This window comes from Anser brachyrhynchus (assembly GCF_964034855.1).
Source record: "Anser brachyrhynchus genome assembly, chromosome: 14".
NCBI lineage: Eukaryota > Metazoa > Chordata > Aves > Anseriformes > Anatidae > Anser > Anser brachyrhynchus.
Window position 1 is genome coordinate 7,266,798 of NC_137709.1, and position 16,039 is coordinate 7,282,836.

At 39.9% G+C, this 16,039-nt stretch overlaps 1 protein-coding gene across 3 annotated transcripts in view; it reads left to right on the forward strand.

Annotated features, from left to right (window-relative positions):
- GALNT10 (polypeptide N-acetylgalactosaminyltransferase 10) overlaps window positions 1–16,039 on the forward strand; it is an 87,705-nt gene that overhangs the window by 40,890 nt on the left and 30,776 nt on the right. For all 3 annotated transcript variants that reach the window (XM_080555832.1, XM_080555833.1, XM_080555834.1), the window contains exons 2-4: window positions 1,001–1,103; window positions 1,953–2,091; window positions 5,582–5,748. In XM_080555832.1, coding sequence (XP_080411958.1) covers window positions 1,001–1,103; window positions 1,953–2,091; window positions 5,582–5,748 — 409 coding nt within the window. The remainder of the gene's footprint in view (window positions 1–1,000; window positions 1,104–1,952; window positions 2,092–5,581; window positions 5,749–16,039) is intronic.

The window sequence follows — 16,039 nt, forward strand, 5'->3', positions numbered from 1 at the left end:
GACAAATCTAGGCATGAAAATAACGAGTTTGTAGTTTATTAAAGCAAATGGCATCTGTGCTTTTAATGCCAGAGATATCTGATAACCCTGCAAGGTTACTATGCCAGCTGTTGCTTTTTATTGGTGGTGGTTTAGTTTGATTGACCCATTAGAGTGAGACTTGAAGCCTCTTGCCCTGTGAGTACTTCCCTGCTTTAGCTTTTTTCTTTATAGAAATTTGTAGTCTGTGGAGCTTGCTCTGCAAGTTGGATGAATTAAAAAGAAAAATTCTCATTCTTAGAGATGTTCTCTTCTTGATCCTAAACCCTATTTAAAATATATATACATATGTATCTCCCTTGTTTTCTGGGGATGTCAGTGCTTTTAGAGATGTATCGCGGTTTTATTTCCACACACCATAGTCTCTTTGAACCAGAATTCACCCCATCTTTCATTTGCTAACTTGTTCCCAAAGCACTCGTTGCTTTTGAATTTCGGGAAAAACATCATGAAAAGAGCAGCTCTAATTGCATTCGGTGCAGGCTCATGCCTCATGTGAAACTTGCTTTTAAGTTGAGCAGCAAGAGTCTTAATAAATGACCTTTTAAATCTTATTTTTATTTTATTCAGGTATAGTAGCGTGCTCATTAATAATGATCCTGCAATAGGTCACCCATTAAAGCTTTATTGTTAATTAAATAGGAAGTAAGATGTATTAGATGTTTTCAAAATGAAAATGGGAGCTTTTAATAGATTCTCTGATTAAGAATACTGGTCTGCATACATGATGTTGCACTTGAAAAAAAATCACTGAGCTATAGATAAAGTACTGTTTTGAGGCAAGCAAAACTTGCTTTCTTCCTCATCCCTTTCAGGGTTAAAAACTGCCTGCTTGTGAGAGTCTGACCTTGAGGAAGATGTATTGTCTTCTCTTACAGGAAGCGGGAGGCTATCAAAAAAATGTTTCACAAGTTTTTTGTTTTTGTTTTTTTTGTAATATATCCAATCTTTTGTTTAAAAGGCATCGTACGTGAGGCAAAAGAAAGACCCTTACTTTGGTGATGGACAAAGGAAAAAGGACTGGCATAACAAAGAAGCCATAAGGAGGGACTCAGAGCGTGTGGGTATGTACGTAAAATTACTGTGCATGTTCTAACACAGATTGTACATCAGTTTGATTTTATTTAGTAGTCTGAGCGCAGAACGTATTGTTGAACTTCAGGGTCAAGATGCTGTTGGCATGATGCAACAGTTATTGCATGGTAATCCCAGTTAAAGCTGCCTCCACCAACTCTAAAATAACCATTATGAGATGAAAGGATGTCGATAACGTTCTGGTATTTTTAGGATAGGTACAGGATTGATTTTTAGAAGCTTACTAAAAAAAAAACTAAGCCTTTCCCAAAAGTGGTAAGGGATCCAGAAAGAAAAGAGGTGTAAAAAAATGTTGTTGATCATAACATTCATTCAACTTTTATTCCATTGTCCTGGATTTTGTCTTGCATTATATAGAAGGGTCCATTTTGAGCATCACAGCTTTACACTGGTGTGTCTGCAAGGGCTCTTCTTCCTCTGTACAAGAACTCAGGTTGTTAAATATACATATCCATCTGTGCTGAAAAAAGCAACATCGAGGTATTTAAACCATATGTATTCTTCCTGCTGTGAAACAAAAAATGTTCTATGGATCCTCCCCAGCATTGCCATAGCCCCTTCGTCTGTTTCTGATGTTAGAAGGAAGACTAACTTGTATGATTTGCACAGCTAAGTCGTTCGTAGCAAAATCTCTTATCAAATAAAATTGTTAGGTTGATATGGTTGACCTAGCGCTAAGTATGACATACAGCACAGACCTAATGAAGGAGTTTTGAAAGGGCTATAAGATAACTGCCGTCCTTTTGATATATGGATTAGTTTCTGGCCAGTTAAGCACCAATTAGTAGTAACGATGCATGTTTACTTTCTGTCTATAGGAAATGGAGAACAGGGAAAACCTTACCCAATGACTGATGCAGAGCGGGTGGACCAGGCATACAGGGAAAATGGCTTTAATATCTTTGTGAGTGATAAAATTTCTCTGAATCGTTCCCTTCCAGACATCAGACATCCAAAGTGAGTACACAGTTTGCGTTTCAACAAGCGAAAGTTTACAAGCTCTAAATTACCACATCTGCAAGAGTGTGCTCTCTTTATTTTATGGTCTTTTGTATCTTTGTCAAATACAAGCCTTTCACAGCTGGGTTCCTGTTGGCACTGCTGTCTTACTCATAAAGGACAGTGTGTAATGATTGCAATGGGAAATGGAGGAGACAAACCAGGAAAAAAATGACTTTCAATTCCAAATTAGTTAAAATTACTAAAATCTTGCAGCCCTGCACAAAAGGAATCTTGAACTTAAACAAGAGGTGTGACGTTGCAAGAGATGAAGAAGGCAGTTCAGTTCCTGAGCCCACGGACATAGCTAACAACTTTTAGCAGCTAACAAGACAGAGCTATTTCTCTCTATAGTACAAGCTGGTGTAAACGTCTGACTTGCTTCACAAGTGCACTAAGCACAGTTGGGTAATAACTTTGTCACTAAACACTGTTTGGTTCTTAGGTTTGCCTGTAGCTGGAAATGACCATGAAATTTTTAGGAGCAGAACAAGACTGGGGTAGCTCCACTCTGTGTGAGGAAGAGTTTTATCAGCAATAACATCTTCCTCTTAAAAACCTTTCCAGGGCTTTTAAGTAGAAACTAGTTCCAACTGAATTTTGGATTTTGAGTTCACCTATTTAACTCGTGTTGATACAAAGCTGAGAGGTTTTTAAACTGCAGATTTTAATTTGAAAGCCTTGTTAGACATTTGAGTGAAAGCTTGTTTTGTGCAAAGCCATTTTTATCACAACTTAGTGAATCTGAATCCAGCATTTACTTTATGTATGAGGTATAATTTGCAGAAATTGGTTTTTATAATTTGGGCATTTGAAAGCTCCTCTTCAGCTGTCACAGCCACCTAACCATATACTCTATCTTGACACCCTTTCTCAGTGTATACCCATAAACCAGCGTAGTGAGTATAGCTCTATAAATGCTTTAGGCATACAGCTGAAATGTTTAAGTATAGAGGTTGTTCAGGTAACTAAAGATGTTTGGTCCGCTAATACTGAAATTCTAGGACATAGTTTGAGATTGCTAACTTAAATAGTTTCCTTTTGGGGCTGCCATGGGCTGTCAGAATTTAAGCTTTAGACAATACAAGTATTTCCTCACCTGAGGTGTTAATATATCACCTTACATTCCCCAATGCTTCACAAAGTTGCTGATCCCTCATTGCTAATTCTGCAATTTAAACTTTTTAAAAACGTGAAACTTCTGACTCTAGTCCCCAGTTAAAATTAATAAGTGAAGTATCTTAAGTCACCAACACCTTAAGCTGGGATTAATGATCCTGCTGCAGCTGGTTTTGCTTGATGTTTGACACATCCTTTCCCCCAAAGTAGTGAGTTATAATTGCGGAGGTCTCAAGATGAGGATAAACAACATGTATATAATGGATGCTAGGATTATCTGGGCAGGGAATGGGGCTGCATTTAATGGAGATCTTCAGTAAAGGAATTCACAACTGGAAAGATCTGTTGTGCATTCCCTACCCATTAAAAGAAAAGATACACTTGAGGTGCTATGTTTCATGTTATTTGGGAGCCGGATCGGGGCAATTCATAATGAAGTTTGGCTGAGGTAAAGTCCATAAAGAGCACTATAGAAAGAAGCAAGCTGTGTTTCAAAGCACTTGTTTTACCTAGCCTTTTATTTTTGGTAAGAGTATGGGAATTCAGAGGTTTGAAAGTGTGCCCAGAGGTAGAAGGGAGTGTAAGCACAAGGTGAACTGGCGAAAAAAAGAGATCTGGCCTGCCTTTTTACTATGCTTTGGGACCATGGTTGAGGTTCTTCCCAACAGCTGGCCTGGGGAGGGACAGAGGCAGCCACTGCTTGCAGCAGTGAGGTGCTGGAGCCGCTGTGCAGCTCTGCAGCCTCGGGAGAGGGGAGAGCCCTGTTATCTCCACGAGCTCTGGCCGGCGTTCCCCTGCCTGGGCAGAGCTGCCAGCTGGCTTGCATCGCCTGTTAGGGTCTGGAAATCCCGTGGATTTCCAAACACTCATGCTGACACTGAACCAGCTCGCTTCTGAGATGTTCTGTGTGGATGTGTGTGAACCAGTGCCTCACCTCTGCTTTTAAATGTGGAAACCTGCAGGGCACTGGGGAAAGGAGCATGCTGGATGGATCTACCTTGTGCACCCAGACGATGCAGCCTTTTGTTTCAGCAGTCATGTCTTCCCCAGTTAATAGTTCCTCTATGTGCCTCTGTTTTTTTAATATTAAATACTAATTTTACAGGTCTTGTAAAGCAATTGCCGATGTGATAGCTGGAGGGAAACTGTTTCTTTCCATGTTTAATGGTTAAACTTAATAGCTAAAGTTTCTACTTGTTCAAGTCAGAAAATGAGAATTGCAGTTTAAGAAGGGTTAGAAGAGATTTGGGGGATCTTGTTTCATACTGTAACAGAATTATAGATAGTAGCTACCTCAGAAGAAGGTTGATTGCAATGCCAAGGACTGGATGAAAGCAGTCCATGCAGCTTTATTTTGCATCTTGAATCTGTGCATTGCAGCCATAGCCTGCAAGCTCTTGGCAGTACCCCAAGACAATTCATTAGACCCAGAATAAGCCACTGTCCTTTCACACAGGCACCGCAGTCACTTCCTGTAATCACAGATTTATTGGGCTTGTATAACATAGGTGTATCCTTCTCCATTCCCTGGGAAAGGCACCAGGAAAAAGCTTCCAGTGCCAGAGCTATTTTGTTCCCATCTGCCCTTCTGAGAACAGGGAGGGAACCACCTGTGTGCATGCAATCTGCTGTGCATGTGCTAAAATCCTACTCTGCAAATCAGCTCTCACGTGATAAGCACAGTGTTGTGGCAGGGCAGTGAGTGGAGGATGGCCTCCCTCCTGTGATAGTGGAAAGAGGACAGCCCACCCTGCTAGCCCTGTCGTTAACATGTTCCAAAAATCCGTGCTCATGTACTTACCTCTGTCTGTTTTGCACTGGACTGAGGTTTTGGGAATGTAATCGATTTACCTGCTAGTGAACAGCTGCTAGGTAATTTTAACTATAACTGTGCTTTGTATGGCCTTAGGTCTTACCTGTTTAAAAAAGTTCAGACTCCACTCCCAGGGCTGCACCTGCAGGAAAATAAACACTGCACTTACTGCATTAGTCTGAATGTTCTTCGGGAGGCTATCCTGAAAACACACCCGCAAGACAAGGGAGCATTACCCCTATTTCAGACTTAAGGGAGACTAACGGCATGGGGGAATGCCCACAAATTCGAGGGGTCCATATGGTGACTCTGCGGATCTGAGTTTCCAGTCTCATTCCAGTTCTCCAGTGCTTTGTGTTCAAAACAAGGTAAACTAGACCAGGTCAGTGCTGTCTTGAATAAGTGTTTTTTTAGGCGGTTGCATAAATTGGATGAACTGAGTTGCTTGATGGAAATTACTATGGAAGTGTTAGTGTCTCTTGGCACCATCTTTGACCTTATTCTATCTATGTCCAGCTGCAAGAATAAACTATACCTGGAGAAGCTTCCGAACACCAGTGTGATCATACCGTTCCACAACGAAGGATGGTCCTCTCTCCTCCGCACAGTGCACAGCGTCCTGAACCGCTCCCCTCCCGAGCTGATAGCAGAGATAGTGCTGGTGGATGACTTCAGTGACAGAGGTATGATAATTCACGAGTAACGTTTTATCCTATCTTTATCTCTGCTTATCTACTTAAGGGATCAATGAACTTGCGAACAGGTGTATAAGGAAGGTGACTAGAGGATTTCTTTCTGGCCAGCAGCAGAGTTCAGGTAAATCTTGTTCCAGGATATTTTAAAGGCCAAAAGTCTAGCAAAAATCATGTTCCATATTCAGTTTGTGCTATTTTAGCTATTGATAGCATAGGCTGTCCTGTGTTTTGGACACCACAAAGAGGGAGCTAGCTGAGCAGGATTAGGTGTTTGACATTTGGAATTCCAAAAACAAACAAACAAAAAACAACTGGGGTGGAAGGGAAATAGCTCACTCCTCCATCTCATGTTTTCTTCTAGATACAGAATGGAAACCTTGGTAAAAAAGTTTCCACCTTGGACTTGCAATGATTTGCCTTTTCTCCTGAATGTTGTGCCCCTGGAAAGTAAATCTGCAGCATCCAAAGCTTTGACTGCTCTCCCTTGCTGACTTACACTGTAGTACAAAATAGGGAGAGGGGTCTCAAGCAAAGAGCAATCATTTGGGATTGGGTTTAAGCATTACATTTGAAGACAAAAAACTGCTGCCATAAGACATCACCATAAATGGAAGAAACATTTTCAGTTGTTGCAGTAACAATGTATACTAGGAGTTGCTGAATGTACTTGTTCTGTAGCAGAAAGATGAGATTTTTTTTCTCTGAAATATTTACATGCTGTGTGATTTAAATTAAGATAGAATTTAGTTTATATCTTGAGGTAAAACGTGTAGTTTGCACTCTTGCTATGGTGAAAAAGGCACTTAAGTGAAAGAAGAATGGATGTCTGTCCTGTAGACATTGCAGAGTTAATAAGATCAGGTGGAATTTGAAAGCCCTGTGAAATAGTTGGCTCTCCTGTGTTGGAGAGGGTACAGTGACTTTAAGGGATTAAGGTCAGACCTAGCAACTGTTTTCTCCATTAAAATTACTAAGATTATTTAGCTTCTTTACGAGCTGCAGAGTTTGAGTCCCGCCACTGAGATTATACAACTGAGGATAAAGCACTCTGTATGGATACTAGAGGAGGCATCTTCAAAATTCTGGCACATAGGAAACTCCTAAAATGAGCTTGTGAGTATTTAGTGTTCTGACCTTTATTGACTTTAAAATAAGCACTACCCACTAGCTACAGTATTTGTTCTAAAGTATGTCTGTAATTAGTTTGCAAGCAAGGCATGCTGGTTGGAACAAATCAATCAGTTATATGAAGTATTTCTTTAGAGGATTTTCAGACTAAGCTGGGAGATAAAATACCCTCCCAACAAGGTCTCTTTATTGCTACTCAGTCTAGAAGCAAATTAGACATGCAGTAACCACAGCTGGATTGTACAAACAGGTTTCTTATGGGAAAAGTAGAAGTAATGAAATCTGGTCTTCCGTGGATCTGGTTTCCTTGTTCTCTAGATGTGTCCTTCTGGCCAGGTGACAGCACTTCTGTGGCTCTCCCATCTCCGCTCCTCCTCAGTCCATGCACATGCCTTCTGTCCCTCTTGCTCTGTTCCACCTGCATCTGACAAGATGCAAGCGCTTCTAGTCAGTCATCCATCTTCCATACTGAGGTTGCAGGAAGTAGCTCAGATCAATTTGCGTGCAGCAACCATTTACAGATGGACACAGAAGACTGCTGGTGTTGGACAGGGAGCTGAATTGTCGAGGGAAGAGAATGAGACGCAGGCACAGTGTGCTAATAAAAACCTTTTTTTGAAACCAATGTTTTCCCGCTAGCTCAGTTGATCTATGCATGTTGAGACAATTACTGGTTAGGATGAAGCATATTTCCTTCCCTGCTGTCAGTTCTGTATCTGCACTGTGGCGTTTCCTGCTGGCTGCTTCTCCTTCTCCTGCAGTCAGTGTTCCTTCCCTAACCACGCTGGAGCTGGCTTCCACATGCCTCCTGGAGTTTAAATAGATCCTTAGTCTTCAGGAGGCAGGAGCGCTAAGTCCTAAATACATAATCTTGACTCAAAAGGCTGTTGGTTAGAAGTTTCTGTTTTTAATTTGTGTTTTTTTTAAAAAAGTCTTGCTTTAACCCAAGACCTGAAAACTGATAATTTAACACCTCAAATTGAGCTGTGTGAAGGAGCAGAGGCTCTGGGAAAACTTTTACTTCGCATGTATGCTTGAGAAAGCCACATTCTTGGATATGGGCTGTTAGATCACTGCTCTGGTTATTTATCTCCTGTCCTGAGCTGATGACCATCACCACCTCTGTTCCACAGAACTGGTGAGCAGTTAATAGTGAGGAGAGTTTTTCTTTGAAAATCATAAATGATTAGTCTTCTGTGTTGTCTGCCAAGTGGAATGCTATGCTTCTATTTCAAACACTAGTCCCACAGATTTGTAACAATCTTTCTTCTGAAATTATAGAACCATTGTTGAACATGGTGATAGCTGGAGGGCCTGTTTGAGATCAGAGAAGCATAGTAAGAACAGTAAATGTCAGCTTCTTTCCCAAAGAGATCAGTAAACAGTCATCGTAAACTCCTGTGAATAGCAAAAGATGAGAAGAATAATCGCTCAATAAAACCCTATTATTTTTTTATCGAGAGATTACCCGGACAAGATAAAATATCAGATATACTCTGCTGTACCTCCTGGTGGCCTTTCACTTGAGGGTTGTCTAAACAGACCTCTAGTACTTTAATAGCTCATTAAAAAGACTAACCTTCAGAAACCGGGCTATCCCCAACAAGGAGACTGTATCCCTCTTGCTAGCACGTCTTGTGAACTGACCTGCATTTAGGGTTAAAGGCACTGGAATTTGCACAGCTGCCCTTGGGGTTCTCCTGTTAGTGTTGCTCTCTTGTTCTGCTATTGCACTAGTTTCTGTAGGTGGTGATTAGTGTCAATCCATCAGTCTTTTTTGTCTATCTGGTCAATTCTCATACACGGAGAATCTTTACTTCACATAAAGAGGACTTAATAATAGAAATAGTAAGTATGGAGACACATCAGGAAGTATGTGGAGACACATCACATAGTAAGTGTGCTGCACACATCAGTGGTTTTCTGACTTTCCTAAGTTTTTCGTCTGTTTTCAAGCTTGAGAGTAAGAAATTCTTGGTGTGGTTATGAAGAGAGTTGAGAAGTCAGCTAACAGTGACAGGAGAGCGAAGACAGATTTCTGGGTTAGTTGGCGGCTGCTGTGTTCTCCGGCATACCTGAGAGGCAGCTGGGTTGCTTTCATTATTGGAGCTCTTGGACAGATGAATCATCTTCTGGAAGTGTCAACAGCCATTTATTTCTTAATTTGTTTGAGACACAATTCTGTGACCTTTAACAATAAACATTTTTCAGCCAAAAAAGGCTGTCCTGATGACAACAAATCGTAACAGCAAGCAGCAAAAGCTTTACAAGTCATGCTTTTGAAATGTTTCCTTTGCTTTGTGTGTGAAAAATCTGAATGTGCTGGAACAACTTGCTGTCTGGAATTTTATTGGATGTCTGAAATATAAAGCAAATGATCAAAATCGAGCCTTATTTCAAAGTTAGTGCTGGATTCCATATCAACAACATTGCTCTGGGAAAGCCCAGCTGTCAGTGGGACCAGTCTAATGCCGTGCAGCAGTAGCATCCAGTTTGCCTCAGCAGCAGGGCATGCTGTTGCCTACAGCAGCTGCCTTTGCTAACACTGGGCTTTCTTTGTCTGTGGGGATACCCTTGTTAGATGGTCTTCATAATCTGGTTTAAAAGAAGCTGCTTTCCAGCATGTGCCATTGGTCACAACGGAGTAAATATTGTGGGGCGATTTATAGTCGGTCTCTATTATCAACATAGCATTCCCAATAGGACTGCTATAATAACTTATGCTTTTTTCCCCCCAAAGTTTTTGGGGATGTTGGTGATATAACGACTCTCTTTTCCTGACCATAAGCATTTAAAAGCAATAGGCAGGCTTTAATATGCAGAAGAGTGTAGGTTATATTAGAGGGAGAAGCCAATTCAGTAGCTATTTTTGGAGAGTAAAAATTAGCTGCCTGACATTGTCTTTTCCTGCATCCCAGGGAGAACTGCTGAAGACCCATGCTAAAGACTCTCAGCTATATCATGGTGGTCCAAACTAACACCCTCTGGATAATCAGAAATCAGAATGCTATACATGTGAATTATATCTTCAGAACTCCTGATCACAAAAATGCTTAGTTGCGGCAGTCCTACGTGGATTTGTGGCTTCGCTTTTCATTTATATGGCTATTCTTTAGTTCTGATCTCAGTTAAATTAAGCCTTTTCATATGCTGACTTGGAGGGTACTAATTATATCCCTCAGAGCTTGTTGTTACCAGAATGGCCCTAAGTAAACTTAAATGCTTTTTTCATGTATATCAATTTTCTCCTGGGGACTGTCAGATGTGAAACTTGTTTGCTTTTTGATTATTTAATTACAACACTGTTGAGCGGTAAGCGAGTTCCATTATATCATAGAAATGAGGAGGGGAAGAGAAGTTGAAATGCAGGTCAGTCTGTAACACTGCAGGTTTTTGTATCGACTCTGGAGTTTTATTATTGCCAGCAGGCAGTGAATAGCAGACAGGCAGTTTGTGGCTCTTCGGGGGCTGCTTCTGTTTCTAGGTGAACAATCTGAATCTACAGTTGGGAGGAGTCAAGCTGTTCATTTCAAGTGTGTCTTATGCAAAATGGATTGCTGGTCTCCGTCTAATTCTTGTAGCTCGCATGAGCAAGTGCAAAGCTGCGCTTGTCTCTTGCTACGTGAATGTTCAGCCCAGAGTTAAAAGAACAGGGCAGAGTTCCATCATCAAGGTCTTAGATAAAGATGTTCAATGGTATTAGCACTGATATCAACCCCTAGGGTACACAACTAGTGACTGTCCAGCCCCCTAGCTGTTGATTACAACCCTTAGGGCCTGAAAGCTCAGCCAGTTTTCAATCTACTGTCCACTTACCTAGCAAATATTTCAATTGGTTTGTCCATAAGGATGTTATGAGAGGCAGCATTGAAAGCTGACATGCCTTTATAGGTAAGAAAAACTCCAAAATGAGGGAATCCAAAAATCCAAATGTACTGGAAGAGTAGACCTAATAAAATGGGCTGCACAAGCACGTTGTATGCCCCAATGCCATAGTTGCCTTGTTGAGTCACCAAAAGGCAACGGCCTAGGCAAGACATACCTCAAAAAATTGAAGAAATTGTTTGTGTTAGTATGATTATCTGGAACAAACTGATATCGTGTATTTTCTGACCTTCCTTTAAATTAAAAAGTCATATTTTTACCTTTTCACCTTTAGCAGTAATTGAAAATTTTAAATTATTCAAGGCATTGTAAACCTTGTGCTAGAAGGCTGTACCTCTTGTTGAATGTCATTTGAAAGAATCATCTTGCCAGGTACTTGGGGTTAGCTACATGCGGAAGAAAACCTTCACACAGGCAGTTCAGAAGTACTTTGGGTACGTATTTCTTATTTTATGGTCTAGCTTGACAGAAATCAGTGATTGTGGCTAAGTGCTTAAATTTCATATGCATCACGTTTTACCATTTGGTTATTTGCATATTGCCTGACAGCCTGTTCTTACTCAGTTTTAAGACTCCTTTTGTGTAAATGGCAGTGTTTTAGTACAAGTGTTGTCCCTTGTTGAAGAATGACAACCACAGCATCAGTCATCTCTGAAGCATATGTTACTTGCAAAGCCCTGTGGTGATACAGTGCTGAAGCTGAACGTGGCAGCACTGAAAATGCTGCAGTCTCAGAGCATCAGGGTTGTTCTGGAAGTGTTTGCTCAGCTGGGCTGTCAGCCTCACGGCGTAGTATGTATGTACAGCGGCAATACATAAAGACTTAGCGTCCTCTTTACAGTAGCCACTCAAAATCCACACCTGTGACTGAAAGGCAGTAACAATTTTGAATGAATTTAATATATTTAATCCAATATGACAATGCAATTGCAAAATCAACCTTCTGGCTCTGAGATTAAAAAAAAAGTCTTTCAGAATGTGGCATGCACACTCAGTTATATTTGATTTTTAGGAGAAAAATGTTATAAGCAGTGTGCATGGGATTGTATTTTCCCTTGGGGGATCATTAGGGTGGTTCCAGGTTAAAACTTTGTCTTTCTTCCACCACCGCTCTGTTCCCCTGAGCTGTATTTTGTGAAAATTTAGGAGTTCTGAAAATGTTTTTGTTCATTCATTTTTAATGTCTTTTGCCATTTTTACAGGCTCTTTGCTTAGCTGTTTTTTTCAGCAGGACTGTGTGCAATAAGAATTATAGCGGCTGTTTTATGGTTGGAAGACACCTAAGTGTTGTGAGCCCAGAATACAACCTGAGACCACTGCTCATCTTTGAAAGACAGCAATAGTCTTTTAGACCCTTTAATAAAGGAGTCCAAGGAGTGTTTTCCCTGAGCAATGTCATCTGGCTTCACCTCTGATAAAGTTGCCTTTGACCAACATTTTTTCCATTTCATTCGTCCTCTCACCCTCTAGGGTTGGTCACTTTTCCCTGTTTGTGCTGTCTCCACCATTCTGTAGCTTGCTTCAAAGTTTCCTGTTGGGAGTCTTGGAGCTGATCTGTTCAGTGAGTGTCAAAGGTAGCTGCAGCCAAATCCCCTTTTTCCCTTTTAAAGATAAGTCCCCGTGACTTTTTAATATTTATATTGCAGTACAAGTAATTCTGAAGGTAACAATATGGGATAATCTGAATGGAAAACAAATGTGGGTAAGGCTACTTGGCTGAACCACAAGTAGCATAATTTGGTCTGAAGGGCATGTCACTAAGCACAGCATACTGAAGGGAAAAGGCAAGGGATGATTAATGTGTAATTTGGTGCAGCATCAGGTATGTAGCAAATACAACTCTGTTCCATTAACCACATCTGCCAGGCTTTAATTGAAAGAAATCATGCTCTTAGTATCTGAAATAGAAAAGGGTTTAAAACCTGAATTCTTTTTGATCTTTAAATGGAACAATAAAGGATTTATGCAGCTAAAGAGATTATCTTTTCATCTTTAGGCACAAGCACTGTAAAAGTCATTTTTTTCTTCTTAAATGCACTAAAGTGCATCTGGTTAGTACATCTCTGAATAGAGTGACTGTGCTTAGGACAAAGTGGTGACAGTTTTTCGTACTGAATTTTGAATATGATTATTTTAAAGCTTTTAACCTTGAAGTATTTGGGGGGAGGGAGGGAGGGAACAACAAGCTTTTCTTAGGCAACTGTTTTTCTACAACCTTTTCTTAAATGTTTCTTTCAAATTCTCATTTAGAACCTGTGAAAACTGTCTCAAACAACTTATAAAAGGATTATTTTTGTAAATTAAGTTACAGGATGAAGAGGTGGTTCTTTTTGCCCTTAACATTCATTGCAAATCATCTCAGGTTTATTTAGATTTTCATAACAGCTTTGAAATAACTATCAGTGACATCTCCCCTTGGGTAAGTGGCAGCAGGTTGGTCCTTCTAGGTACACACATTTGCAAGTCTGAGAAAAACATGCTTTTCACTTTCATTAGAATAAAATTACCACAAAACATACTCTTTGATATTTGTATGTCATTAAAATTCAGCTTCTGGATGATGCCCAGTTTCAGCATGGCCCTCTGTCTTGTGGTTTAACACTACCAGGTGCATGAAGTCACAGTGTAAGGAGTTAAGTATTTCTCAGACTTGCAGCCAAGTTCTAAGACTTTCAATGTTAAAATGCTTCTGATGGAAGCCAATACTTTTGCAATTTTTCTCTGATGACTTTGACCTTTGACTATCACTCACTCAAGTAGTGGCACAAAATTACAAGTGAAATACGATTCAGGCTCCAAAGTCACTTACGTGGTTGTGACCCACAGTCTAGATGTGATGTTTATTACTAAAACTGTGTGGATTAGGTACCACAGCAGAGTGTTTGTGTTGTTGTAGTGAATTTGTGGACTACGCAATATTCTATTCTATAGTGAGCACCGAGGAGGGAGGAGCATAAAGCCAGGTGCAGTTGTCCAATTTCAGTTAATGAGAACAAGTAATTTGTTCTCTACCTCTGGCCATGTCTGATGGATGTGGGATATTTCAGAAAAGCGACTGATAAGATTTGCTTTGGATGCACAACGAAATGTGGATGGGATTCAATTTTCTATTTTTTTTCCTTTTTGAGTATTCATTTTTTAATGTCTTCAAACGCTGTTTCTGTACCTGTGTGTACCTTCGTAAAGGGATATCTAAAAATTGCATTGTTCATTAAGCAATGTCTGGAGAGTATTAAAAGTATATTCTCTAGTGTTTTAAAGGACCTGAGGGCCCATTTTGGTTGTTTACTTGAGCTTTTTTTGTGGCAGCCTAAATTAACTCACTGGTTTACTTTTCATCTTCTTGTATTTATTACTTTAAGATCAGTTGCTACTGCTGAAGGATCCTTCTGGAAAGGAGATGAGGTAGATTAAAAGGGTCCAGTTTACTCTGACCTCTTTCTGAGCTAATTATTTTGTAGTGAAGGATGTCTGGCAAACTAAAGTTTAGAGAAAATAATTGAGGAGCAGGCTTTCCATTACAGCTCATTAAATAAATCTAACTGCATCGCTTGCTATTATGATACCCAATGCATGTAGCTAGCTATTAGTGCAAGCTGCAGGAAAACAGATTTAATTTTCTTCTCCTCACCTTGAAGTATGTGTCCTCATCTACTAAAAGTCAAAAATATCTAGATACCTGTCAGCTGCAGTGCAAATCAGCATTTTAATGCTTTACAGCTGCTTCTCTATAGAAGCTAATTAGAAATGTGATTTGAACACCCTTTGCCAGAGCTTGTATGTGATGTCTGCTATTGGTAATCACAGTTTCTGCTATTTCAGTGAACGTTTTCAGTGGTATTGACCAAGCAGCTGTTCTAACATAGGGACTTTGATACAGGTGGAAACTTCTTCGGTTTGAGAAAATCGGTAGGTAATGCAATTTAGAAATAGAAGCGATAATCTAAAACATTTTCTGCACAGATTTAATTGCAGTGATATTTTCTCAATAAAGAAGTGGGACACTCATTCTTTCAACATAGCATCTATTCATAAATATCATGGAAACTTTTGTTGCCTGTTACCAATAAGCTAGGTGTGTGATGTCTCCAGTGGAGCATGGTAGTTTGCTGTGTTGGACAGTGGAGGCCAAGGCTGAAGGTGTCAAAGCAGCACACCTTCAGCTATCAGCACTACCCTCTCCCCTGTGTCATCGAGCTAGAATGAATGTGTGAGGTGAGAACAATATTGTTTTCCATTATATGTTTTAGTTGTGGTATCAGCACAGCTGTGAACAGTCCTGGATTTGTGCTTCAGGACTTAATAGATTTACTGACCTTTCTGGCAGATGTCAGCAACTTACTGTAATAGTTGCATTTCTTGCCAATAAAGTAAACAAGAGCATTGGGAACTGATGGCAAAGAGGTCTGGAAGAAATGAGTGAAGTGTTAAGTTTGTAAAATAAATTTCTTAAAAGCCAGAGTTTGTTACTACAAGTCAAATATCTGTTTTTTTTTCTGCATCTATATTGGTAACTTTTTCTTTGACAAATATTTCATTTTTTGTTCTCTGACTTACAGACTATAATGCAAATGTTTTGTCATTCATGGTTAATAATATAAGAGTATCATCATAGGAATGATGGATTATCAGTTTTCTAATACTCTGGCTGCAACCCCAAAGCAAAAATTTTGTAGATCTGTGCTATTAATTTTAGCCTTCATAATTATTCTTCCTCACCTTAGACACTTGAGATCAAAGCTTTTGGACTCCAAAGGGATGCGTTCCTATCAAATCAAAGCAACTTTCAAGTGGGTCATCTTGGACCTAATGGCATATTCTCTACCAGAAAAGTCCAGAATAGATTTTTCTGTTAATTCTTGCACTTTCTAGAATCCTTCCTGTGTTGTTATTTTGCACAGACCAAATACTTTCAGGCCAAGAAGTTCTCTTTGCCTTTATCAGCAGTATTCACGTAAAGCTGAACCTCTGTGGACTGGCTTGTTTGTGGTTGTTTTTCTTTTTTTTTGCTTTTCTCCAGCAAAAATCAGAAACTTTTAAGGCTTTAATCTCCCAGCTTTGATATGTTCCAAAATGTTTCAGCACGAAATGTCTTAACGCTTTATCTGCCTGCATCTCTCCAGTTGATGGCAATTTGGTGGTTGTTTGGTCTCAGTCACAGGTTTTAGTCATGATATCTTACCCAATACATCACTATCCGCAGTGCAAGTAGTATACTGACACACTAACCAGAAGTAGAAGCAGCTAACCCCTCTAGCACAGCAGC